The sequence below is a fragment of the Mesoplodon densirostris genome, chromosome 11 (assembly GCF_025265405.1).
Source record: "Mesoplodon densirostris isolate mMesDen1 chromosome 11, mMesDen1 primary haplotype, whole genome shotgun sequence".
Lineage (NCBI taxonomy): Eukaryota > Metazoa > Chordata > Mammalia > Artiodactyla > Ziphiidae > Mesoplodon > Mesoplodon densirostris.
In genome coordinates this window covers 49,405,918-49,433,902 of record NC_082671.1, presented here as the reverse complement: position 1 = coordinate 49,433,902, position 27,985 = coordinate 49,405,918, and the positions used below count along the sequence as shown (strand labels likewise).

The 27,985-nt window shown below is 41.7% G+C and overlaps 1 protein-coding gene and 1 non-coding gene across 2 annotated transcripts in view; both read right to left on the bottom strand.

Annotated features, from left to right (window-relative positions):
• Nucleotides 1-27,985, bottom strand: part of LIMA1 (LIM domain and actin binding 1) — an 86,553-nt gene that overhangs the window by 37,432 nt on the left and 21,136 nt on the right. The window contains exons 2-3 of the mRNA XM_060111924.1: nt 18,212-18,353; nt 6,065-6,110 (exon numbers count right to left, since the gene is read on the bottom strand). Of these exons, the coding sequence (XP_059967907.1) occupies nt 6,065-6,110; nt 18,212-18,330 (165 nt within the window). The 5' untranslated portion in view covers nt 18,331-18,353. The remainder of the gene's footprint in view (nt 1-6,064; nt 6,111-18,211; nt 18,354-27,985) is intronic.
• On the bottom strand, nt 6,457-6,529 carry TRNAG-GCC (transfer RNA glycine (anticodon GCC)). The gene has a single exon. It is a non-coding gene; the product is annotated as a tRNA-Gly (tRNA).

Below are 27,985 nucleotides of genomic sequence, written 5' to 3'. Positions count from 1 at the left end.
ATTGCCTCTGGACCATAACTGGCTGCCTAAATCCGGATCAGACACACTCAGGAGATGCAACGCAGTGTCCTTTCTGAAGGAGCATTCAACTTGGAAAGGGCCTTAGATAAGTCCCTTCCTCTCTTTGGGTCTGTTATTCCACCCACAAAATGAAGAGGCTGCGTCAAATGAGTTTTAACGTTGAAATCTTGGCAGGGGAATCTTCATCTTAAAAGCAGGAGGATATTTGGTAGGATACAGCAGTGGGGCTAGAAACACGGACTACCTGGATGTACAGCCTCCAAGGAAGGGAATAAATTCCTAGGCTAAGAGCTTCTCAGAAAAGTGGTAGCCCGTCATTATGGAGATGAATGCCCAAACAGCACAGATTTCAAGAAGTGGCATAATCCATGCTTAAAAGGAACCCGAAAATATAACTGATGGTCATATTAATGGTCTGTGTTTCTGTGTCCTAGATGCAAGTGGAAGAGGAAGAGAAAAGGAGGGCTGAATTTCTGGGAATCCAAGCTATCATGTAACCTGATCTTAGTATTTGCTAAAGGAACAAATTTACCCATTTGCTCCTGAATGTTTCTCTACCGTGCTTTCCGTGAATATTCTTTCACCTGGAGTATTCAGGTGAGTACTCTTTCACCTGGAGAGTCACCTCTGTAAATTTATATGTACATTTCTCCCTCTTCTTCAGGAGACAAATTAGGTCTCTTACAACTCTGGTGGATCTTAAAAGCAACTGTCTGTCATTAATGGAAAAACTGGTAAGATTTGAATAAAGTCTGTGGTTTAGCTGATAGCATTGTACCGATGTTAATTTCTCAGGCTTTATAAATGTACCACAGTATAGAAGATGTTAACATTAGGGGAGGCTAGGTGGAGGTGTATGGGAGCTCTCTGTACTATCTTAATAACTCTACTGTAAATCCAAAATTATTTTAAAATAAAAAATTTGTTAAAAAAAAGAACCATCCTTCAACTTTGTCTTCTTCCAGCTATTGCTGTCTCCCACATTTCACAGTTAAGGGTCTTGAAAGCACAGTCTTGTGTAATTGCTATTTCCACTTGACTACTTTCCATTCCCTCTAATTCTACTACCAAAACACTTTTGAAGTAGCACCAATCAGGATCACCAATTACTTCTTTACATTTTTCCTTTCATTATCTTTTTTTTTTTTTTTTTTTGCGTTACGCAGGCCTCTCACTGCTGTGGCCTCTCCCGCTGCGGAGCACAGGCTCCGGACGCACAGGCTCAGCGGCCATGGCCCACAGGCCCAGCCACTCCGCGGCATATGGGATCTTCCCGGACCAGGGCACGAACCCGCGTCCCCTGCATCGGCAGGCAGACTCTCAACCACTGCACCACCAGGGAAGCCCCCATTATCTTATTTTTAACTTATTACTTTTCTCAATTACAAAAGTAATTTAAAAAACTTATTGTGGGGGAAGGGCTTCCCCGGTGGTGCAGTGGTTAAGAATCCGCCTGCCAATGCAGGGGACACGGGTTTGAGCCCTGGTCCGGGAAGATGCCACATGCCGCGGAGCAACAAAGCCCGTGTGCCACAACTACTGAGCCTGCACTCTAGAGCCCGCGAGCCACAACTACTGAGCCAGCATGCTGCAACTACTGAAGCCCGTGTGCCTACAGCCCATGCTCCGCAACAAGAGGAGCCACACAATGAGAAGCCCGCACACCGCAACAAAGAGTAGCCCCCACTTGCCGCAACTAGAGAAAGCCCGCGCGCAGCAATGAAGACCCAACGCAGCCAAAAATAAAATTAATTAATTAAAAACCCCCAAAACTTATTGGGGGGGAAGTCATAGCCAACATAGGAATGTATATTTGCCTTGAATATATGCTTTAATTTTCCCTGTTTGACTCCCCCACTCCTCCCAACCAAGATATCCACTGCCAACAGTTTGGTGCACATGCTCTCAATTTTTTCCTTATTTTTATACACTATCTGTAATGTTTTTCTACAAAATCATACTATAGTTACTATTCTGCACCTTGCTTTAATAATTAATGTGGGGCTTCCCTGGTGGCGCAGTGGTTGAGAGTCTGCCTGCCGATACAGGGGACACAGGTTCGTGACCCGGTACGGGAAGATCCCACATGCCGTGGAGCAGCTGGGCCCGTGAGCCATGGCCGCTGAGCCTGCGCGTCTGGAGCCTGTGCTCCACCACGGGAGAGGCCACAACGGTGAGAGGCCCGCGTACCGCAAAAAAAAAAAAAAAAAAAAAAAAAAAAAAAAAAATTAATGTGCTTTTGAGACCTTTCCACATTACACAAAATCTTAACCACATAGCATAATATCATATATAACATATATGAGGACTTCCCTGGTGGCACAGTGGTTAAGAGTCCACCTGCCAATGCATGGGACATGGGTTCGAGCCCTGGTCCGGGAAGATCCCACATGCCGTGGGAGCAACTAAGCCCATGAGCCACAAGTACTGAACTTGTGCTCTACAGGCTGCTAGCCACAACTACGGAGCCCACATGCTGCAACTACTGAGCCCACATGGCTAGAGCCCACGCTCCGCAACAAGAGAAGCCACCGCAGTGAGAAGCCTGCACGCTGCAACAAAGAGTAGCTCCCGCTCACCGCAACTAGAGAAAGCCTGTGCACAGCAACGAAGACCCAACACAACCAAAAATAAAATAATCAATTAAAAACATTATATATGATATAGTGCTATGATGGATGTAGGTACCATAATTTACCACTACCCCACCAATGGATATTTGCATTATTTCAAACGTTTAAGTATTACGAAGAATCCTGCAATAAATATCCTTTTACTTTTATTTTATTTCACTAGTGAGTTTCTCTCAATGATCAGTCCTAGAAGTAGAACTGCAGGATCAATGCGTACTAAACATATTTAATATTTTAATAGGCATTGTCTAACTGACTTTTCAATAACAGTGGATGAGAACATTCCTCACATGCCAAATATTATCGATCAAAAAAATCTGCCAACTGTTTAGGTTACAATTTATATCTCACAGTTGCTTTATATTTGATTATTAGTGAGGCTAAGCATTTTTTGTATATTTATTGTTCTTTCTTTAATTACCTGTTCACACCCTTTTACCTTTTAACTGCCAATTGCAAGGGGCACTTCTATTTTATTTTATTTGATCTCTCTATAGCATCTGGTGTTACTGACCACTCCCCCCTTTAACAAAATTCCTTCCTTCCATGGTTTCTGTGACATCCCTTTTTCCTGGATTTCTTCCCATTTCTCTGGCTACTCTTCAGTGTTTTTTTTTTTTTTTTTTTTTTTTTAATAGGTTTCTCTTCCTCAGTCCCTCCCTGAGGATTGGTGGGGTCTCTCAAGGTTCTGCCTTAGGTAATCTTCTTTACCCACTTTATCTATTTTTCTATAGATGATGTCCTCCTTCTGGTTTCACCCACCAGCTGTCTGTTGATGATTCATGCCCTATTAACTCTAGCCAGATAACTCTCCTTACCTCTCAGTTCTACCTGGAAATCCTATAGACATCTTAAATGCATCCTTGTCTAAAGCTGAAGTCTTGCCTCTCCTCCGTTCACTCCTCACTCTTTAATCTGTTTCTTTTCCTGAATTCTCCATCTTGGTGAATGGGACAATTATCTTTTCAACTGTCCAATGTGCCTGTTCTCTTATGCCTCCATGCTGTGCACGTGCTGCTTCCTCTGCCACTCCTTTGCCCCCTTTGCTTAGCTAATTCCTAGTCATCCTTCAGGCTCAGTCAGGCACTACTTCTTCTAGGAAGTCTTCCTTGACATGTCATAATCCAGGTTATGAGTATCTCTTAAATTCTCCCCCAGCACCTTGAATATCTCTTTAATATGGTACTTATAACACTGGGATTATAAATTCTACTTTCCAAACTCTAAGCAGTTCCTTGAAGGCAGGGACCACATCTTATTCCTCTTTGTGTCTTCAGCACCTGGCACATGAAAGATGCTCCATAAATGTTCATCCATACTTGTGGTATCAACTTTTGTCACCCTACTGTCTTGAACCTAGTCCAATCAGGCCTTTATCCCATCACTCTCAAATAGCACAAAGTGACCAATGACCTTCATATTGCCAAATCTGATGGTCAGTTCTCAGCCTATCTGTGTGTTTGACTCTGCTGATAACATGTCTTTTAGAAACACTTTCTTCACTGGACATCTGCCACTCCGTTCTCTTATTTCCACTGCTATCTCACCAGCTGCTCTCTTTCAGTCTCCTTTGCTGGTTCCTCCTTCTATCTCCAACCTTCAAGCAACAAGGTGCCCCTGAGCTGAATACTCAGACCTCTTTTCTAGCTGTACTCACTCCCCAGGTGATCTCACGCATCTCTTGTCTTTACAAACCACTGATTCTTTGATACACACACGTCTCATCTCCAGCCTGGATCTCTTCCAATTCCAGATTTGTACATCCAGGTTCCTATCTGACCTCTCCACTTGGATGTCTTAATAAAGCATTTTACATTTAAGATGTCCAAAACTGAGCTTCTAATAAATATTTCCCCTTCTCTAAACCTGCTTTTACTGTCATCTTCCCCATCTCAATGGCATTTTTCCCGGTGTTTGGGCCAAAAGCACTGTTGCCATTCTTTTTCTCTACCTTCACTATAAATCCTGCCACTTCTCATCACCTATACAGCTACTATTGCAGTCTGATCCATTATCACCTTTTGCCTAAATCACTGCAATTGTCTCTTAATTTGTCTTCATGCTTCTGCCATTGTTCCTCTAGTCTCTTCCTCCTCTTTTAAAAATTTTAGTCAGATCACATTACTCCTTTGCACACAAACCCTCCAAAGGCCCCCATTCGATCAGAGTTAAGGTCCAGGTCCTCACAATGGCCCTACATGACATTTCCCTTCCTATTCCTCAAATACACTTAGAATGTTCTTGCCTCGAGGCGTTTGCATGTGCTCTTATCTTCTGCCTGAATTATTTTTCTCCCTAGCTCATGTCCTCAGATCTCTGCTCAAATCTCTCCTTGACCACTATACTCATCCTTCTTACCTGCTTCATGTTGTTTCATACCTGACACATCTTTATTGTCTGCCTCTCCCACCAGAATATAAACTCCATGGTGGCAGAGATGTAGTCTGTATTAGTGCCTAAAGCAGTGCTTGGCATATAGTGGGTGCTCTATGAATACTTGCTAATTGAATAAGTGAAAGGAAAAAAAAAGAAGGAAGAAAAGAGAAAGGGGAAAAATAACATGCAAGAGAGAGAAGGAGGAAAGAAAAGAAAACAGCAGTTGAGTGAAATGATGGTAAGTTTTCTTACAGTGCACCAGAGGGGATCCATTCTCGAATTACAGGGAAATTAAGTCAAAGACCCGTCAGCATTGCCTCCTTAGAGAAAACAAAGTGACAGGGGCATGTTATGTTCTAATTTAAATAGGTTAGGTACTGAAAGCTGCCAGGAGGATGTTTTTGTAATGCCAGCCAAATTAAAGAATTCTTGCCCAAATATGTGAGGTTTTTTTTCCTCATACCATTAAATCAAGTAAGATCTCAAAAGAAAAACACTATCCAGCCCAGCTGGAAGTTAGCCAGCGGGAGAGTACAAATGGGTATGAGCTCAGAGCTGGTTCTGAGGTTTTCACCTTTGGTGGATCCTGCAGCTAAGAAACTTGCTAACTAGACTGGGTCAAGAGGTTTGATTTAAACAAAGAACCCAGGGGGATGACAACAGCTGCACAGCTGCTACCACTTAAATGCAGAGAAACATTCTGGTTGTTTGATTTGGAAAAAAGGAAACAGCCTGGGAAGCCTAATTTGAGCAGAAGCAGTAAGCCATTTTATAACCACAAGCAAAGTACTTGGCTTTTCTATCCTTAACTCAGGAAAGAAAAAGTGGCTCAAAAGGAGAACCTCAGGGAAAAAATAAGATTCTCTGCACCTGAGCCAAGTTCTCCTGAGCAAATGATTCACCAGTCAGACCAGCTGGCACAAATGCCCGGCTCAGCTGACTTGGAGCCCACGCCCTGCAGAGGCTGCAGGTGGCCGAGCCACGTGGGCTCTGCCTGCAAAGTTCCACATGTCCCGGGGCTTCCGAATACTTACACTTCTCCTCTTTTCCATGTTTGCTTCTTCAGCTGCTTTCTGGTACCTTCAGAGAAGAGGGGGGAAAAAAAGAGAATGTCCTCAAATTAAACTTATATTTTTACTCTTCCAAACTTTAAGAAAACCACTTCTGCACACCTATCTCTGCCAGGGATTATCTTTAATCAACTCTATCAGAAGAAGCAGAGAATCAGAGCAGCCCTCACTTCCTGCACTGTTGCAGTCATCTGCTCTAAGAGAACGATCCAAGACAATGAGGTCAAATGCTGGTAAACAACTGGATAGAGCAGAAAGCCTGGGGCTTTTTTCTGTTTTTTAATATTTATTTATTTATTTGGCTGTGCTGGGTCTTAGTTGGGGCAAGATCTTTAGTTGTGGCATGCGGGATCTAGTTTCCTGACCAGGGATTGAACCCGGGCCCCCTGCATTGGCAGCGCAGGGTCTTAACCACTGGACCACCAGGGAAGTCCCAAGCCTGGGGTTTTAAAGTCCCAGTTTCATCACTTATTCACTGTGATCTCGGGCAAGTCAACTACTCTAAGCCTCAGTTTCCTTATCTAGAAAATGATGTACTATAAAGCTGGGACGATTAAACAAGATCACATGCATAAAAATGCTTTGGAATTAGTCAAAGGATATAGCATTGCATTAGTCCTAGGTCAAACATTTCCCCCTCATTCATGCCTCTGAAATCTTACAATTCCTGTCGGCCAAATGATCAAGAGGTAGTCACACTGCCTGTATGTGTGTGAACTTAGTCTATGCTGTTGGTACTGTTGCTTTTGCTCAGTTGAATGTATTTGATGATACTATACATGTTTTAAATGCCACTTAAATGTCTTTAGAGAGATTACACTACGCTTTGCCATTTAAAGAAAAATTGTTTTACTTTTTATAACTTATGTGTAAGAGTGATACGTGAGAAAAGTTTCTGTGCTAAGCACGCATTGGTCCTTTTAATTAGCAGTATTTTTTCCTTAGTGATGCATAAAATAATGGCCCAGCCTACAGTCAGTGGCATCTTAGAGTTGATAAACAGGCTTATATAATTTTATTATTTTAATTTTATTATTACTTTCATCATTTTATTTTATAATTTTTATTATTTGCTCAGAAGATCCCTGAGAAACAAGTGAAGTCCCAGGGCTTTTCAGGGGGCATCAGGTTTTCTCCATTTGAAGACAAAGAAGGCTTGGGAGGTCCAGGTTACAGCAAATCTCCAAACCACTAAGAACCATCTTAACCTGGCTTCCTCAGAGCCTCTGAGTCAAGCACTGAAGGCAGCACCATCACGTGGAGAATCCCCACTGCGTGCCTTTCTTGGGCCTGCATACCTAGAACTCACCAACCCAACCCTAGAAAAGGGCACATTCAATGGGCCATTTGTTCCTGCTTTAAGGTAGAATTTCAGAATTCACAAGGCATTTGGGCAAGGAAAAGGAGATGAGACAAAAAGGTAAAGAGCAGTATGGGAAAGGGCCATTCCTCTACCAAAACCAACGTTCAACTCATAAATACCTTCACAAGCTCAGAACTTCCTTATTGTGTGTGTTAAATAGAACAACCTCATCCAAAATGGAAGCCAGAGCAAAGTCCTAGATCTGGCACCATTGCTTACCTGCTATGTAACCTGGGTTATATCACTTCATTTACTTGGGCCTCATTGACGAAATTAAGTGTATTTGAGAGGATTTCTAAGGTCTCTTCCAGTCTTATTATTGTTTAAATTTTAACAGTAATCAGATATCAAGTGTCTCATTCACCAGGCTGGGTAATACTCTGAAACTGAACAGAACTTTCCTATAGGGTAGGGTGAAAGGACTTCCAATATTTTCTGGGATTTCATTGACCATAGGTTATGGAAGAAAATGGGATTAGAACTGCAATAAATCAAATGACAAGCTAGAAAGATATTTGAAACTTACATTACAGACAAAAGACTGATTTCCCTAAAATACAAAGAATTCTTACAAATTAATAGAAACTTAATAGAAAAATAGGGGCTTTTCTGGTGGCGCAGTGGTTGAGAGTCTGCCTGCCAATGCAGGGGACGCGGGTTCGTGCCCAGTCTGGGAAGATCCCACATGCCGCAGAGCGGCTGGGCCCGTGAGCCATGGCCTCTGGACCTGCGCGTCCGGAGCCTGTGCTCCGCAACGGGAGAGGCCACAACAGTGAGAGTCCCACATACTGCAAAAAAAAAAAAAAAAAAAGGGCATGACTATAAACATACAGTTCACAGAAAATATCAAATGACTCTTAAACAAAAAATAAGAATGTTCAGCCTCAAAATAAAAATTCAAACAACACTAAGAACATTTTTTATCCATCAAGTAGAAAAAGCTTTAAAAAGAAAGCTAATATACTGAGGGTAAATTAATAAAACCTCTATGGAAGGCATTTTGTCAATTTACAAGAATTACAAAATTACAAAAGCACAAATGTTACGATTCGCCTATTTTATCTTATAGGTATACTCACATAAGCCAAAATGACTTTTACATTAGATTATTTGTCATAGCATTAAATGTAATAGCAAATGACTGAAAACAACCTGAATGTCCATTAACAGAGGACTGGTAAATAAATTATAATGTATTCATGCAATGGAATACTATGCAACTACATAAAGAACAAAAGCATGGTGGTAATGGTTGCACAACAATGTGAATATACTTAATGCCACTGAAATGTATACTTAAAAATGGTTAAAATGGTATATTATATGTTATGTACATATTACCAAAATTAAAAGAAAAAAAAGAAACCCAGTGTGATACTGGCATAAAGACAGACATGTAGATCAACAGAATAGAATAGAGAGCCCATAAATAAACCCTCACATATATGGTCAAAGGATTTCAACAAGGATGCCAAGACCATCTAATGGGGAAAAGACAGTCTTTTCAATAAATGATGTTGGAAAAACTAGATATCCACATGCGAAAAAAAGACTTAAGTATAAAAGTTAAAACTATAAAACTCTTAGAAGAAAACAAGGGCAAAGCCTTATGATATTGAATTTGGCAATGATTTCTTGAAATGACACCAAAAGCACAGGCAACAAAAGAAAAAATAGATAAACTGGACTTCAGCAAAATCTGTGAACCAAAGGACACCATCAACAGAGTGAAAAGGCAACCCATGCAACGGCAGAAAATATTTCCAAATCATATATCCGATAAGGGATTAACATTCAAAATATACAAAATTTTAAAAAAATAACAAATATTGCTCAAGCAATATGTTCTAGGGAATTCTCTGGTGGTCCAGTGGTTAGCACTTGGCCCCTTCATTGCCAGTGGGCCCGGGTTCAATCTCTGGTTGGGGAACTAAGATCCCACAAGCCGTGCCACGAGGCCAAAAAAAAAAAAAGAAATATGTTCTAAGCACTAGAGAAAAAGTAGTGAAAGAAATAACACAAAGAGACATAGTTCCTGCTCTCAGGCAGCTTACAGCTTAAATATTAAACATGTACATGCACACAGACGCACACACACAAATATATATACACACACACACACATACATAGTGTAAATCCTTCAAAGAAAAAGGACAGAGTATTATTATTTTTTTATTTTATTATTATTTTTGTGTGTGGTACGCGGGTCTCTCACTGTTGTGGCCTCTCCCGTTGCGCCACCAGGGGAGCCCAGGACAGAGTATTATTAAACAACCTAACAAAGGAACCAAATTGAGAAGGTGGTGGGTGGGGTGTGTATATGTGCGTGCGTGTGTGCATGCGTGTGTGTGTGTGTGAAGGAAAGCCTTGCTGAGGAAGTGACCTTTAGGCTGAGATCTGAAGTTTGATCAGAAGGAGTCAGCCAAGCAAAACGAAGCAAGAAAAGCATTCCAGGCACAGAAGAAGAGCACACACAAAGTCCCCAAGGCAAGACAGTGTCTCATGTGTATAAGATATACAAAGAACTCCAATGTTCCTGAAGCACTCTGAGATAAAGGCAGAGGTCAGGAGAAGATGCTGGGAAGCAAGGGCTTTGCAGGCTATGCTAAGGATTTTGAATGTAATCTTAGGTACAATGAATGGTCACTGACCCAAGCCATGTTTTTAAAAGAGCAGTGGATGCTGTGTGGAGAATGGACTGGAGGGGGCTGAGAATGGAGGCAGCAATGGTGAGAGAAGATGCTGGCTTGGTCCAGGGTGGTGGCACTAGAGGTAAAATGAATAGATTTGAGGTATATTTCAGAATCAACAGGATTGGTAATGAGGAAGACGAAGTCAAGGATGACTCCCAGGGGGCTTCCCTGGTGGCGCAGTGGTTGAGAGTCCGCCTGCCGATGCAGGGGACGCGGGTTCGTGCGCCGGTCCGGGAAGATCCCACATGCTGCGGAGCGGCTGGGCCCGTGAGCCATGGCCGCTGAGCCTGCGCGTCCGGAGCCTGTGCTCCGCAACGGGAGAGGCCACAACAGCGAGAGGCCCGCGTACTGCAAAAAAAAAAGAATGACTCCCAGGTTTCTGGCAGATGAGTCAATGGAAGGAGGAGCAAAGTTGGGGATGGGGAAGCCGAAGAGCTCAGCGTTAGCCGTGTTAACTAAAGCATCCACTTGGTGGTGGCAGTGATTAGATACATGTGTCTAGAGCTCAAAAGAGAGATCTGAGCTAACAATATAAATTTAGGACTTGTCTGTCCACAGATGATACTAAAGCCGTGAAAGTATATGATATCATCTATGAAGAGTACGTAGTGCAAGAAAAAGCCCAGAACTCAGTCCTGGAGACTCTAACATTTAGCAGTCAGAACATGAAGAAGAGGTGATAACAGAGAATGAGAGGAACAGATGGAGGTAACAGGAAAACCAAGAGACTCCCAGAGAAGCCAAGAGAAGAAAAAATGTGGGAAGAAGTGGCAAGGGGTCATCTAAGACAAAGACTAACAAACACCTCCTTGACTTAGCAACAGAAGTCTTTGGTAACCCTGGCAGTCCTCTTCCGTTATAAATATAATTTATTAACCCATAGTTCTTTTAATGGGCATTTGGATTATTTCCAGTTATCCACCATTACAAATAGTGCTTTGGTGAATGGCCCTGTACATATATTTTTTTCCCCACTTGTACTACTGTATCTGTCTAAGAGTCCCTAAAAATGGAAATGCAGAAACACAGTGGATTATAGCTAGAAAGAAACTTAAACTGGCCTTGAACTTATGTTTCCACACCCTTTGGGTAATCATCTACAGTATATTACAGCAATAATACAATATATGAAAGCTGGAGCCAATCAGCAGACAGGTTTATTCTTAGCCAATTGTTCTCCAAGGCAAGGAGAACAATTTACACTGTGATTAGTTGGATAAATAAGCTCAGAGGTTCCCTTCCCTTTACTGTCTTAACAGAAACGTATATTTAAAGAAAGATCAAAATAGTTTCCATCTTTAGTCCTACCCTTTTAGCACTGAGGTATCTGTAAGATACAGGTGTATACACCGATGGTTGTCTTGAATTGTTTTGAAACTCCCACTCAAATATCACCACCCTTTATTTGTAATGAAGTACTTGCTAAATAGTAGATACACACCACTGCTTTATTCCAAGTTAGGTCCTTGGTACTTTTACATTTTGACTCTCAGAATGCTAAGAGACGCTGAGGTACAGTACTTCCGAGTTAAGTGTTAGATCAGGATTCAGGCCTTAGACTTTCCTCAAAGACGCTCGGAGCAACTAGCGTTATTCTGACAAAAAACGTGAAGGTCACTGGATAGGGGGAGAAGTGAAGGCATTGTAAAGATCCAAATCTGAGGGAAAAAGTATTTGCCATGAGATCTCTATAATTAAAATCTTATCCCTCTTCACTTCCCAGATTTTCTTGTCCTCCAGTCTCCTCTTCACACACAGAATTTAATCTTGCAACTGCTCCTTAATGCTCAGCTGTGAGGCAGGCAGCTGATGGAGGATGCTAAAATTATCTGGGGAGTAATAACAGTGTCTCAACCTTTTCTAAGAGCAGAAAACAGAGTTCCTGAGCCATGACTCTTGCTTGTATGCCTTCAAACAGAGCAAAGGTCTCACTGAGCCAAAAAAGGAAAAAAGAAACTCCCAAGTTTTAGGAAATGTATTTTCTTCTAGAATAATTTCACCACCAAAATGTTACAGAGAAGCAAAGAAGTTAACCAGGGAGATCTGAGGGTCAAATGTTTTCTTAATGAAGGAAGAACGGTCACAGAAAACTAAATATAAACCCTGTTCTTTCTTGGGACTGTGGCATGGGTAAAGTTATAACAAGAGTGGGAGAAGCAGTGACAGGAGGGCAGGAACGGTGGTGGAGGGATTAAGTGTCCTGGATTAAGCTCTGCCACTATCTTGGGATGTGATCTTTAATCATAATTGCTGGACCACAAGTTCCTTATTTGTCAGAGGAATGGGACAAAGGTTAGCCAGATCAGTAGTTCTTTTTTGTCGGAGAATCCTCTTTTCAAATGATAACTTAGAACCTCACATATAAAAGGGATCAAAGCAGGACAGCTGGGGTGGAAGGTCACAGGCTCAGCCCTTTAGATCTTCCTGTCTTCCCAGAACTGGCCCCTGAGGTTCCTCTGAAGAACTCAATTAAGATAGTTTGAAAACCACTGGGCTAGATTCCCTTCAACTCCAAAAATACATGAGTCAAAGAGGAACCTTCTGCAAAGAAACTGAATCCTACCAAAAGAATCAAATTTTAATCAAGCAAAGGATTATACTCTGCTGGGGTCATTTGTGAGGCAAACCAAAGCTAGCTGTTCCAACTGACTGTTCAAGAGCATCCTCCTTACTCAAAGTTAATGCTTTATACAGTACAGAGGTTTAGTAAAAGAAATGTCTGGAGTTATAAAGCACTCATAAGACACAAGCTGTGATGCTAGAAAAATCACTCTTATGTATATATCCATGTAAAACATTATCAACAGTTAGAAAGTAAAACCCAGCTAATCTTACAAACAGCAGCCAGATTAAGCTTCCTCCAAATACCATTTTTATATTGGTCACAAACCTCCCGAGGTTTCCTACAGTCTCTTAACTAGGCTCGTATAGGATTTATTAATTCCAAACCCCATAATAGAGATCGTTTCAAAATAAGAGAAAATCAGGTCAGTTGTGTTAGAAGTAAAAATTAATGTATGTTTTGTGGAAAACAGTCCTGCAATCTGCTTTGGGAACCTACTGTGTGTGAATCCTCAAAGCCTTAAGCAGTGTCGGCAATATGTCTCCACCAAGTACGAACCTGGAGAAGGATCCAGGCTGATTCTCTGGTTTTCACTGTCTTAAGTGCACATCATGTCCTGTCCCATTTCTGTGTCTTACCTCCTATCACTCCCCTTCCTCTGCAATGTCACCACCATCGTCCCGGCCTACCAAGTAAAATTCTATTCATCCTTCAAAACCAGTTCAATAGTAGGACCTATGCATCAGAAGAAAAATACTAGACAGAAAAAAATCAAAATATTAACTTGGGCAGGTTACTCTCTACCCCTCAGTGCTCTCAACTATAAAACAGGGATAATATCCCTTCCTCATATAGTTTTTTTGTTTTGTTTTGTTTTGTTTTGTTGGCCATACCATGCAGCATGCGGGATCTTAGTTCCCCAACCAGGGATTGAACCCGAGGTTCCTGCGGTGGAAGTGCAGAGTCTTAACCACTGGACCACCAGGGAAGTCCCTCCCTCATATAGTTTTTATTAGGATTAGAAATAGTATCGATTTCCATCAAGAGTCTAGTGTAGTACCTGGCATATTGATTCTGATTAATGGCTTCAGGATTTACAGCTTTGCATAACTGCCATTTGCCTTTATAACCTATGTGGAGAAAAGACAGTCACCCTACTATTCTATGAGAAGGTGGCCTCTTAAGGTCCCTTTGCACCTTCTCTCTGCAAGATTAAGAAGCCCCTAAAATGAGCAGCTTTTTCCAACTTCCTCTCATCAGTGCTACTACAGGACCCAAATCTTCTATCTTGAGAATTGTCTAGAATGGACAATGACAGAATAAAACAGTGGGATGGGAACTGAGGAAGGGGTGAGAGTTCCACTGAGGTGATGGACCGAGTTAGGCAGGGAAGGAAGTGAAGCCAGGAAGGGGACTGACATCCATGGCCTGGGTGTCCCGGTTTGGCCAAAGAGCAGGGTCAGTGGGAATAAGAAAGTGGGACAAGTAGAAAAGGAGGCTCTAATCAGAGAGTAGGTTTTCCAGATGCACATTTCAGAGATGGATTCTGGGTGATGAAAAGGTTGGAACTAGATGCAGGGGCATGGGAGACAATGTGCAGGTTGAAGAAGTAGGGAAGATCAAGAAATGACGAGTCAGGGCTTCCCTGGTGGCGCAGTGGTAGAGAGTCCACCTGCCGATGCAGGGGACGCGGGTTCGTGCCCCGGTCCGGGAAGATCCCACATGCCGCGGAGCGGCTGGTCCTGTGAGCCATGGCCGCTGAGCCTGCGCGTCCAGAGCCTGTGCTCCGCAACGGGAGAGGCCACAGCAGTGAGAGGCCCGCGAACCGCAAAAAAAAAAAAGAATACTATGATTAGATGTGAGCTCAAAGCACAGGTTTACAACCTCAGAACAAGGCAAAAAAAAAAAAAACAGTGGATGGGAAACAGTAGCGGAGATGTAGCACCCCTGACTCCTGGCCCCAGAATATTTCAGGGAAGCATGTGCAGAAAGAGCAGGCGCTACTCAGAAACAGAATGCCTGGCGAGGGAAAGCCAAGTTCAGTGAAAGAGAGGTGGGGCTAGGGAGGGTGAAAAGGGTAAGAATGTGGAGAAGTTTCTCTGCAGAACAGGGAGTTTCCAAGTCCCATTAATCACAACTCAACACTGTCTCAAATCCTTCCCTTCCTTTCCACTCCTCCTGCCCCACACCCTCAATAGCTTTCACTTGGGTTCTCAAGGGAGCCTCAGAATTTGTCTCCATGCTATCAATCTGTCACCTTTCCAATATACCTTTTACATTGTTTCCAGAAGCATCTTTCTAAATACAAGCCTGATAGAGACTTCCCTAGCGGTTCAGTGGTTAAGACTCCACACTTCCATTGCAGGGGACACTGGTTTGATCCCTGGTCAGGGAACTAAGATCCTGCATGCCACAGCCAAAAAAAAAAAAAAAAGGGCACTAAATACAAGCCTAATCATAAAAACTTTCCATTGTTTCTGTTGTTTATCTAACTAAATCCTAAACTTAGCATGGCACTCAAGGCCTTCCAGCATCTGGCCCTAACTGAACTGCTCCAGTCCCTTCTCCCCTCTGTATTTCTCCATGCTCAACTGACTCCTTGCTTTCCTATTCCCTTTATTCATGTTCAGCTTCCACAAGCCTTTACTTGAACCTTTACTTGAACAAATAAACTTTATTTGTTCTGCTTTACGTTCAAGTTCACAGCTTTGAGTTCATAAGTCCCTCTCTTCCATTACCAGTGCTTCTTAAACTTCCCTGAAGGTAAAAATCACTAGGATACTTGTTAAAAACACAAATTCCTGGGTCCCATCCCAGACACATCGAATCAGAATCTTTAAGGGAGGAGCCTGAGAAGCCATTTAGGATGGTTTTAAAACATGTCCCCCCAAATCTCTGACATTTCTCTCACCAAAAGGTAGAGTCAAATTCCCCTCGCTCTGAATATGAGCCAGCTTTAGTGACTTGGTGCTAATGAAGAGAATGTGGAAAAAGTGATACTGTATAACTTCTGAGGCTAGGTCATAAAAGGCTACACAACCCCTGGCCTTGACTCCCTTCCTTCTTTGTCCCCTCCTTCTCTCCCTCTCTGGATGCTTGCCCTTGGAACCCAGCCAAGCAAGCCAAGCAGCCACATGGAAAAGCCATATGTAGGTGTTCTGATCGTGGCCGCAGCTGAGATCCCAGATGACTGCCAGCATCAACTGACTTGTGAGTAAGCCTTTAGATGACTATGGCCCCCAGTTCTGAGATACCGGGGATGGTGAGGGGAACAGAGGCAAGCCCTGCCCAAATTGGAGATTCACAGTAAAGTAAGTATTGTCATTATTACAAGCCACTAAATTTTGAAGATTTTTTTCCTGTGTAGCAATAACTGGAACACCATATTATTCCCCCCAACCCTTTTTTTTTTTTTTTTGGCCATGCCACTTGGCTGGTGGGATCTCAGTTCCCCAACCAGGGATTGAACCCAGGCCGTGGCAGTGAAAGCCTGTAATCCTAACCACTAGGCCACCACGGAACTCCCTGGAACACCATATTATTAACAGGTACCTCATGTGATTCTTAAGATGAAGGAAGTTTGGGGACTTCCTCTACTATACAAACTATACTAAACTATAGTATTACATTCCTTGAGGTCAGGAATTAAGTCTTAATAGCTTTCCAGAGCTTGATCCCTTTTTTCTGAAATAGCTTTATTGATTTTCTTCTTTTGATAAGAATAATACATTTGATATAAAAATTACAGCAATGTAAAAAGCATAATGTAGAAGGTAAAAGAGCTATGTGGTCTCAGCCCACCTCCATGCCACCTTAAGTGATAACCGTGGTCAACAGGATGGAAGGGCAGTGTTTTCCACAGAGCAGGTGGTTGATGGATTTGTCACTGAAGAAAAGGTGACAGTGCAGATTACAGAAACTTCCTACTGGTATTTAGCTGTATTCTAGATATAGCTCCAGAATCACTTTCTTCAAATATTTACCATCTTACTTCTCTTAAATGTATCATAGCTTCCTATTAATTAACAAACTCTACTAGTGAGGTAAGCTCTGCCCTAAGCTCTATGGCATCTCTTTTTTTTTTTTTTTTTTTTTTCTGGTATGAGGTCCTCTCACTGTTGTGGCCTCTCTCGTTGCGGAGCACAGGCTCTGGATGCGCAGGCTCAGCGGCCACGGCTCACGGGCCCAGCCGCCCCGTGGCATGTGGGATCTTCCCGGACTGGGGCACGAACCCGTGTCCCCTGCATCGGCAGGCAGACTCTCAACCACTGCGCCACAAGGAAAGCCCGGCATCTCTATCTGAGTGAAGTTAATGTGCTTACCATCTCTGGTATATTATTAACTTATATGATTCCCTCAACATTTGTTGAGTGCCTACTATGTTCTAATCACCATGCTACACACTAGGGATATAAAATACGCAGGAAAGGGGCCCTCGTACCAAAAAACTCATGGTCCAGAGCAGGGGTCAGCAAACTTTTTTTTTTTTGCGGTACGTGGGCCTCTCACTGTTGTGGCCTCTCCCGTTGCGGAGCACAGGCTCTGGACGCGCAGGCTCCGGACGTGCAGGCTCAGCGGCCATGGCTCACGGGCCCAGCTGCTCCGCGGCATGTGGGATCTTCCCCGACTGGGGCATGAACCCGTGTCCCCTGCATTAGCTGGCGGACTCCCAACCACTGCGCCACCAGGGAAGCCCAGCAAACTTTTTCTTAAAGAGCCAGATAGTAAATATTTTAGACTTTGAGGGCCATATGGTCTCTGTTGCAACTCTGCTGCATGAAAGCAGCCGTGGACAATACACAAAGGGACATGGCTATGTTCTAATAAAACTTTATTTACTAAAACAGGCAGCCAGTAGGCTGTAGTCTGCCTACATAGTTTGCACTGTTCAACAGAACCTTATGCAATGGTGAAATGTCTCTCTGATGTCCAGTATGGTAGCCACCAGCTACATGTAGCCATTGGCACTTGAAATGTGGCTAGTGCAGCTGATGAACTGAATTTTAAATGTTTTTAATTTTAATTAATTTAAATTTAAGTAGCCACATATGTAGTGGCTACCCTATTGGACAATGCAGGTATATTTCTAATACTCCCTTCAACTAAAAACTTACCTCAAAATTCATCTCAACCAGAAAGCCTTCCTGACTAGCTTCTGCCCATGGTGTTCACTCTCTCTCTCTTATTTTATATCTAGTCCTTACTCCTGTTCATTCTGGACTTGCTGACATTTTGCTTAATAACTAATGTGTTTTATAATTATCTTTGTGTTTATAACTTTCTTTTCCCAAATGAACAAAAATTCAAGTACAGAGAATGTGTCCCCTGCTTATTATCATCTCCCTTCTCCACAGAGCCTTGTGTGGTACTTAAAATCCAGAAGGTGCTCAGAAAAGCCATTTTACACCATGTACTTCCTTTACCAATCTCCCTGACAGGTGGTAATGTTTGCTCAAGACAGATGGTCCTTTTGGACCAGGATCAGCACTTACTTGGAGAATATTTCTACAATAGCCGATGACTTGTTCTTGTTGACAAGAGAAAGTTCTTTGGCCGTAACCCTCAATGATAGTGAAGTCCATTGCCGTCTATTAAATGGAGTTGATTCCATCTTGTCTACAGATACTGAAATACCTATGTGACAAAGAAAGTCAGAATATCAGACACAGAAGAGGATTCTCCAGCATCCAAGGACTGGCAGTGGTGTGGTGTTAAGTGAGAGAGCAGAGAGCCCTGGAGCAGCAGACTGTAGTCCTCTACCGGTTCTCTCAAAAACTGTAACCTTGGTCAGGTGATTGAATTTGGGTTGTAGTTTCCTGTAAAATGAGAAGGTTAGATCAGGTGATCTCTAAGGTCCCTTTCAGTTTCCATCACTTTATGACTGACCCCACTGTGCAAACAGTGATTGGCCTTTCCCTGAACTTAAGCCTGTTCCAAAGTCACATTTGGAGTGAAATGTCCCACTCTTCTGAGTTACATCCCAGGGGAAGTACAATTGGCATCTGTGTAGAGTCAGGTCCAAATTAGGTTCTACCTACATCCAAGTTTTTTTGGCTGCCCTCTCTCCCCAAGTTCTGCAGCAATGACCACTTGGTGCTGGGGAGAGAGCTGTGGATACAGCATAGAATAAAACAAAGAGCATGGGCTTTAAGGCAAGGTAGACTTCAAATGAAATCAAAATTTTGTAACCTTGAACAAATTATATAACCTTTTCAGTTTTAGTTGCCTCACTGTAAAATAAGAATACCAACCCTTACAGGTTTTTTTTTTTTTTTTTTTTTTTTGCGGGACGCAGGCCTCTCACTGTTGTGGCCTCTCCCGTTGCGGAGCACAGGCTCACAGGCTCCGGATGCGCAGGCTCAGCGGCCATGGCCCACGGGCCCAGCCACTCCGCGGCATGTGGGATCCTCCCGGACTGGGGCACAAACCCGCGTCCCCTGCATCAGCAGGCGGACTCTCAACCACTGCGCCACCAGGGAAGCCCCCTTACAGGGTTTTTGATGTGGGTTTTAAGGAGATAATATACTTAAAATACTAGGCATATTATAGTAGTATGAAGAACATTTTAAGTATAATATATTAGTATTGGCTTCAAGTCAAAGAATACATAAAGCCATGCCCTTGACATCACCTAGACCCTATCCATTAACTGGATTATTTGTTTTTGCCCCAGTAATTATCAAAGGAGTTCCAACCTTTGTTGGAGGTGAGATTAGAAATGAGTCAATAGTTTCCTTATTTGAAGACTGAACAATATAAACGAAAGTGCTACTTGCAGGTCTCCTGACAACCACAGAGCATAACTTATCTGGTAGAAAAATATGGTTCATCAGGCACTGCTTCCAACAGCCTTAACAACAGCAGAACACACAATGTGCTTAACCAAGCAATGTGGGCTACCATTTCACACTAAAAGTCCTGTGATGCAAAGTAAGTGATAAGTGACCCAAAAAGACCACACTACTTTCCCATTTGTAGTACCTGTTCTCCCCACTAAAGCCTTGTCTGAAAACAACATTAGTTTTGTTGTTTTTGTTTGTTTGTTTAAATCCCCATGTTGTAAGACAACATTGAACCCTCTTATGGTAAGGAGCTCTGGTGTCAAGAGACTCATGCACTAAATGGGAGTGTTGGCCCCATTACTTAAAGCTGTGTGTCCTTCCCTAAAACTTAGGTTTTTCATCCATAACAACAGTACTTACTTCATGGTATCTTTATGAGGAATAAATAAAATAAAGAAAAAAAGACCCTGACATAGAATAAGTAAGCAATAAATGTTAGTTTTTTGTATTATCTCTTCTCCCTGGATAAAATAACCTTAATTCTACACATGTTCTTGGAAATAAACCTGCATGTATCAAATAATATATGACATTTGTCTATCTGCTTTCCAGTTTGTAACTGACAGACCTACCAGACCTTGGCAGGCCTTTCTCTAACAAGAAAATGACACAGCTGTTTATTCAGCTAAACGTAATTATGTATAACCACAATAATGACCCTTTAAGCCAAGTCCACGAAATACCAAACAACACTTTTAGACATTATTTGGTACAATTATGCTTCCAATGTAAGTACAGGTATAAATGTTGTCAGTTCTAAAGGGATCAATTCTGGATCCAAAAAAAAAAAAAAACAGAATATATGTTCTCATACTTGTTCATTAAAAAAGGAAAAGCATTAATTATTTGAGGGACTGAATGTGATAAAGAAAAAGGATTTTAATTCCCAAGTCCAATTTTGTGATTTTGATTACTCTCCGCCAGAAAGCCAAGGTAAGTCAGAACAACTATCTTGGTATAAGGCTAGGATAAGCACACTTTATACTCAAGGAATGAGGTGGCTCAACACCCTGACCACATCTTCACAGAAGCATACTGTTATTTCTTAGCAATGTGATTAGCCACGCTGTGAAACATACAAAGGTGAGAATCAGTACATGATTTTTGATAGACTCTGTAACCAGGTTACCGAGTAACTACTTCCAAATTGTGTATATAATCTGTTGGGCTTGCTAACGCACACGAATACTTATAGCACAAGACAGAATGTATGGTCTCAGAGTACAGGACTTGATTTCCTGGCATGGTGGGAGAGAAGGGAAGACTTGGGACTTATAAAACTGGCAGAATTTCATCAAGTGAGGGCAGGAGGCGGAAAGTGCATCTCAGATGGGGGAACAGCATTACACTGCTAGGGAGCTGAGACAACAAAAGATACTTTAATGGAGTTAGACTCTAGATGCAAGAGAAGTTAAAGTAGGGAAAGACAGAATGAGGACATACTGGGAACAGCCTTGAAAACCATGCTCATAGGATTCCCCGGTGGTCCAGTGGTTAGGACTCAGTGCTTTCACTGCCATGGGACCGGGTTCAATCCCTGGTTGGGGAACTAAGATTCCACAAGCCGAGCGGCATGGCCAAAACAACAACAACAACAACAAAGAAAACCACGCTAAGAAATCTGGACCATATTCCAATAGCAGAAAGAACTAGCCTGTGGGTGGGCAGAGATGAGATCTAGTTGTCATGTGTCATTCCCTAGCACATGTGTGACCTTTATGGCAAATGAAAAAAAAGATTTCCCTGAGCCTCAATATCCACATCTGTAAGAAAAGAGCTCTGTAGTGGATTACCCAGTCTCAATGGTGGAACACTGGGAGTTTCTGAAAAAGCAAGTAACATAATAAAAGCCATGTTTTAAAAGCTGATCCTGGGACTTCCCTGGTGGTGCAGTGGTTAAGACTCCATGCTCCCAACATAGGGGGCCTGGGTTTGACCCCTGGTGAGGGAACTAGATCCCACGTGCATGCCGCAACTAAGGAGCCAGTGAGCTGCAACTAAGAAGCACACCTGCCACAACTAAGGAGCCCGCTGGCCACAACTAAGTAGCACACGTGCCGCAACTAAGGAGCCAGCTAGCCGCAACTAAGGAGCACACCTGCCACAACTAAGGAGCACAGCTCCCGCAACTAAGGAGCACGTCTGCCCCAACCAAGACCCAGCACAACCAAATAAATAAAATAAATATTTAAAAAATAAAAGCTGATTCTGCAGCAGTGTGTAACTTGATAAGACAGGAAAAGATTGGAGTCTTATTTACTAGTCAAGAAGATCCTAAAACTGTCTAAGTGAAAGGTAATCAAGGTTTAAATTAGCATAGGTGGGAATGGAAAAGTGGGAAGAAAGAATTGAGAGTTCTTAGAATAAAACGGACTTAGGGTGAGAGAAGGAATCAAAGGTGGCATCATCGAACTTGAACCACTAGAAGGTTGTTGATGCCACTAACAGAGAGTAAATAGAGGAAGAAGAGGGGGAATGAAGAGCTGTGCTTTACACATGTTGAGATCTACATGTCAGCAAGAAAAATCCTAGTGATACACAGCAGGGAGTTGAAAGGTTAAAAATCAGACTCTTAGAAGGAAAGGAACATTTTAAAACATCTAAAAACATGTAGTTACGCAAAGCACACGTCTCAATCCTCACAACCACTTTAAAAGATTGGTTTTATTAGCTTACATTTATGATGAAGAAACTGAGTTTCAGAGATATTAAATAACTTTACAATGATTGCTTAGCTATAAAGTAGCAGAGCTGGAATTCAAATCCATATTCTGTCGGATTCCAAAGTCAATTTTCTTTCCACTACGAGTATGAGTAATGATTAAGACCATCACCTTTAGCCAAGGTCGAAAACCGGGCAGCAAAATCTCTGAACTCACCTAGCTGCAACCCACACAAATGATCTTTCAGTAAGAATGTGGTGGCAAGTATCTTCCCAGAATGGTTAGCATCAGAGATAACTTTAAGTTTAGCATCAGAGGTAACTTTAAGTTTAGCATCAGAGGTAACTTTAAGTTTCTCTGAAAAGAATTTCAGAGAAACTTAAAGTTACCTTGGGCCTGCTTGAAATACTCTCCCATCATGAATATCTCGGCTTTCTGGGCTTGCATAAAATGTGTGATATCTCCCCCAACTCACCCACTCTGTCTCAGATGACAGTCCCATTCTCAGACTTTAGGACAACTTCCTTAATCCTAGAAATCCTGTTAAGAGTGAAAAGGGCATGTACAACACCTAAAAGAACTCTTCCAGAAGGATGTATTCGGTTTGGGCTACAATATCCTTGAATATTTTTTCCAGAGGCCCAGTGGATTTTAAGATCCAATCCATTGCACTGTTATATACAAATAATGACAGCAGCTATCACTTATCGGGCACTTACTAACTCTAATTCTTACAACACTCCTGGAGATAGACTATTTCCATTAAAAAAACAAACACAGAACACTCTATGACATAAATCACAGCAAGATCCTTTTTGACCCACCTCCTAGAGAAATGGAAATAAAGACAAAAATAAACACATGGGACCTAATGAAACTTAAAAGCTTTTGCACAGCAAAGGAAACCATAAACAAGACCAAAAGACAACCCTCAGAATGGGAGAAAATATTTGCAAATGAAGCAACTGACAAAGGATTAATCTCCAAAATTTATAAGCAGCTCATGCAGCTCAATAGCAAAAAAACAAACAACCCAATCCAAAAATGGGCAGAAGACCTAAATAGACATTTCTCCACAGAAGATATACAGACAGCCAACAAACACATGAAAGGATGCTCAACATCTTTACTCATTAGAGAAATGCAAATCAAAACTACAATGAGATATCATCTCACACCAGTCAGAATGGCCATCATCAAAAAATCTAGAAACAATAAATGCTGGAGAGGGTGTGGAAAAAAGGGAACACTCTTGCACTGCTGGTGGGAATGTGAATTGGTACAGCCACTATGGAGAACGGTATGGAGGTTCCTTAAAAAACTAAAAATAGAACTACCATATGACCCAGCAATCCCACTACTGGGCATATACCCTGAGAAAACCATAATTCAAAAAGAGACATGTACCAAAATGTTCATAGCAGCCCTATTTACAATAGCCCGGAGATGGAAACAACCTAAGTGTCCATCATCGGATGAATGGGTAAAGAAGATGTGGCACATATATACAATGGAATATTACTCAGCCATAAAAAGAAATGAAATTGAGCTATTTGTAATGAGGTGGATGGACCTAGAGTCTGTCATACAGAGTGAAGTAAGTCAGAAAGAGAAAGACAAATACTGTATGCTGACACATATATATGGAATTTAAGAAAAAAAAAATGTCATCAAGAACATAGGAGTAAGACAGGAATAAAGACACAGACCTACTAGAGCATGGACTTGAGGATATGGGGAGGGGGAAGGGTAAGCTGTGACAAAGTGAAAGAGCGGCATGGACATATATACACTACCAAACGTAAGGTAGATAGCTAGTGGGAAGCAGCCGCATAGCACAGGGAGATCAGCTCGGTTCTTTGTGACTGCCTGGAGGGGTGGGATAGGGAGGGTGGGAGGGAGATGCAAAAGGGAGGGGATATGGGAACATATGTATATGTATAACTGATTAAATTTGTAAAAACAAACAAACAAACAAACAAACAAAAAAGCCAACTGTGGTTTATTGAGGTTGAATAATTTGCCTAAGGTCATCTAGCTAACATATGGCCCAGGCAGAATCCAGTGTTCAGACTCCAAAACCCAAACTTCAACTGTGAAGGAAGAACTGCTGGATTGGTGGAACTTTGTGAAGAGGTAAAGGAAACAGATATGATAAAAATAACTCTAAGATTAACCTAGGCTCAGAGACTAGGACAGTGGTACAGCAAGTAATAATGCGATACATAGAAAGGGGAACTATTTGCTAAGAGGAAGATGCCTTCAGTTTCAGATACATATGGCAGATTTTTACATCAAGAGAGAAGCTTAGAAATCAAGTAATCAAATCCCCCTTTTTACAGTAAGGGAATTAAGCCACATAAACACCCAATAACTCTCCCAAACTCACCAGCTAGTCAGGATGAGAGCCAGAGCTATTCCCAGTTCCAAAGTTCTTTTATCACACTAGGTAGCTTGAGGTGGAACAGCTAAACCCCTTTGCGTGAACTATAGCCTGGATATAAAGATCTCTGAACAAAGGTCCTTGAAAATAAAGGGTTGGGCAATGACACACTGGGAAATTTGGCCCCAGGTATCTGCTTCCTCAAGAGATTGCTTAGGCTGAGGCCTGGAGCTGCTTGGGAAACCAGCTCTAATAAATTCATCTACAGCTTTACCTAACCAAGGGGAACTGTCTCCCAGAAACAAGGCTGGGACAAAAGCAAATGAGCTGCCACTAATAAAATCCTGTTCTTAAAAATCCAATCTCATGGGATTGACATATATACACTCCCATGTGTAAAACAGACAGCTAGTGGCAACCTGCTGTACAGTAGCACAGGCAGCTCAGCTCGGTGCTCTGTGGTGACTTAGATGGGTGGGATCGGGGGTAGGGTGAGAGGAAGGCCCAAGAGGGAGGGGATATATGTATACATATAGATGATTAACTTCGTTGTACAGAAGAAACTAACACAAGATTGTAAAGCAACTATACCCCAATTAAAAAAAAAATCCAATCTCAGTCATATCTTTCTTGCTCTCTATTTTTTTTTTTTTTTTGGCTCCTGAGGTTCTTGCTTGTGCAACAGGCATAGTTGCTTGAATATAACCTCAAAATAGAGAACAAAGTACAAACTCACTTGTTAAGAAAAAATGTTATCTTTTTAGAAATAGATTGTAGACTTAATTAAAAGAAAAAAACAATCTAAAAAACTTCAAGGTGCAAAGGGAAATTGTAAGCAAAAGCAACATGAAATATGTTCCCAGATAATTTTTTTTAGAATATAAACTACATTTATCTCTAAGGGTATATTTTTGTACAAAAAATAGCGACTAAATTCACCCGGGCTGTTCGGCATGTGGAATCTTAGTTCCCCAACCAGGGATGGAACCCTAGTCCCCTGCAGTGGAAGCACAGAGTCTTAACCACTGGACTGCCAGGGAAGTCCTGATGTTGAAGTAATAATTTAAGATTTACACAGGAGCTGCAAAGATAGTAAAAAGTTTCCATACGCTTTTCATCTAGCTTTATCTTACATTATCACAGTACAATTATCAAAATTAAGAAATTAACATTGGTACAGTACTACCAAATAAACTATAAACTATATTCAAATTTTACCAGTTTTTTCATTAATGTCCTTTTTCTATTCTAGGACCCTATACTGCACTTAGTTGTCATGCCTCCTTAAGGCTCCTTCAATCTCTGACAGTTCTGTTCTTCCTTGCCTTGAATGGCCTTGACACTTTAAATAGTACTGGCAGATATTATGTAGACTGCCCCTAATTTGGGTTTCTTGGTTTCTCCAATAAAAAGAACCCTGGTTCCTTGGAGAAATGGTTGATACAGAGCTGGGGAAGGGCAAATACAAGATAAGCCTGAACAGGGAACTATCCTCAGTATCTAATAATAATCTATAAGGGAAAAGAATCTGAAGAAGAATCGATATTATATGTAAATGTATAACTGAATCACTTTGCTGCACACCTGAAACTAACACAGCATTATAAATCAACTATACTTCAATTAAAAAAAAAAGAGGGCTTCCCTGGTGGCGCAGTGGTTGAGAGTCCGCCTGCCGATGCAGGGGATACGGGTTCGTGCCCCGGTCTGGGAAGATCCCACATGCCGCGGAGAGGCTGGGCCCGTGAGCCATGGCCGCTGGGCCTGTGCGTCCGGAGCCTGTGCTCCGCAATGGGGGAGGCCACAACAGTGAGAGGCCCGCGTACAGCAAAAAAAAAAAAAAAAAAAAAAAGAGATGGGGACTTCCCTGGTGGTCCAGCGGTTAAGAATCTGCCTTCCAGTTGAACTCGGGTTCGATCCCTGTTTGGGGAACTAAGATCCCACATGCTGCGGGGCAATTAAGCCCACACGCCCCAACAAAAAATCCCGCATGCCGCAACCAAGACCCAACACAGCCAAATAAATTAATTAATTTTTTAAAAAGAGATGAAACAAAATAAGATAAGCCTGGAACATCTCTCAATTCTCAAAAAAAAGTTTGTTTGTTTTTAAAAATATGATGTTTTCTCAGATTAGATTGAGGTTATAGAATCTGGGGAAGAATACTACAGAGCTGATGTGCCTCCTCAGTGCATCATATCAGAGGATACATTATTTTGATATCTTATTACTGATGATGTTAACCTTGATCACTTGGTTAAGGTGGTACCTGCCACGTTTCTCCACTGTAAAGTGACTATCTTCTTCCCTTTATATCCCTTAGTTCCCTGACCAGGGATCGAACCTGCACCCCCTGCAGTGGAAGCACGGAGTCTTAACTACCAGACCACCAGGGAAGTCCCATACTGTGGCGTTCCAATGGTGATTTTCTATTGCCCTCATTCCTTCTACATTTATTAATTGGAATTATTATATAAGGAAGAATTATCCTACAAGGAGGAATTATCCTTTCTCCCTCATTTATTTATTCAATCATTTATTTATACTCCTATAGACTCATGGATATTTATTTTATTCTCTGGGTTATGATAATTCCTGGATTATTTTATTCCCTGGGTTATGTTATTTTGTTGCATAGATTATTCTACCTTGGCCATTTGGAGCTCTTTCAGCTTGGCTCTGGTGTCCTTTCAAGATGCCACCAATTTTTTTTTTTTTTTTTAAGCACTTCCTCACTTTCTAGCTCTGTAAGATGTTTCAGATTCATCTTGTGCTTGCCCTGCCCCAGCTCTGGAATCAACCACTTCTCCAAGGAAGTCTGGTTCCTTTTATTGGAGAAACCAAGATCTGGACATTAGGTGTACTCATTGCTACTGAGATGTCACTGGTTCTAGGCTCTCAGGGGACAGAACTAGGACTATATGTATGTATATTAAACCATATATATACACATCTATATTTCTATATTTATCTCTATATCTACCTATATATATTTATATATAAATTTATAAATATATACATATATATTTTTAAACTATAAATTCATAGTGATACTTCTGACTCCAATCTAGCATCACAAAATTCATTCCAGTATTCCCTTTTATTTATTTGTAACTTCTTTCTCTGAGGGTGAGAAGCCTAATTTCATAGAATGTGGAGAGAGATCTAGAATCTCCAAAATGATGCCATTGCCAGTTTCTACTCCCTTGATACACCATATATTTTTTCTTTACACTTAGACTGTTATCCCTTCCTCAATATATTCACCTTTCACGACTCAAGTGAAAAGACTACCTCCTCAAAGAACCCTTTCCTGAACTGCCCTAGCCTTATCCCAATCAGCATAGGTCACTTCCTCTGCCTTATAATAATTTTATA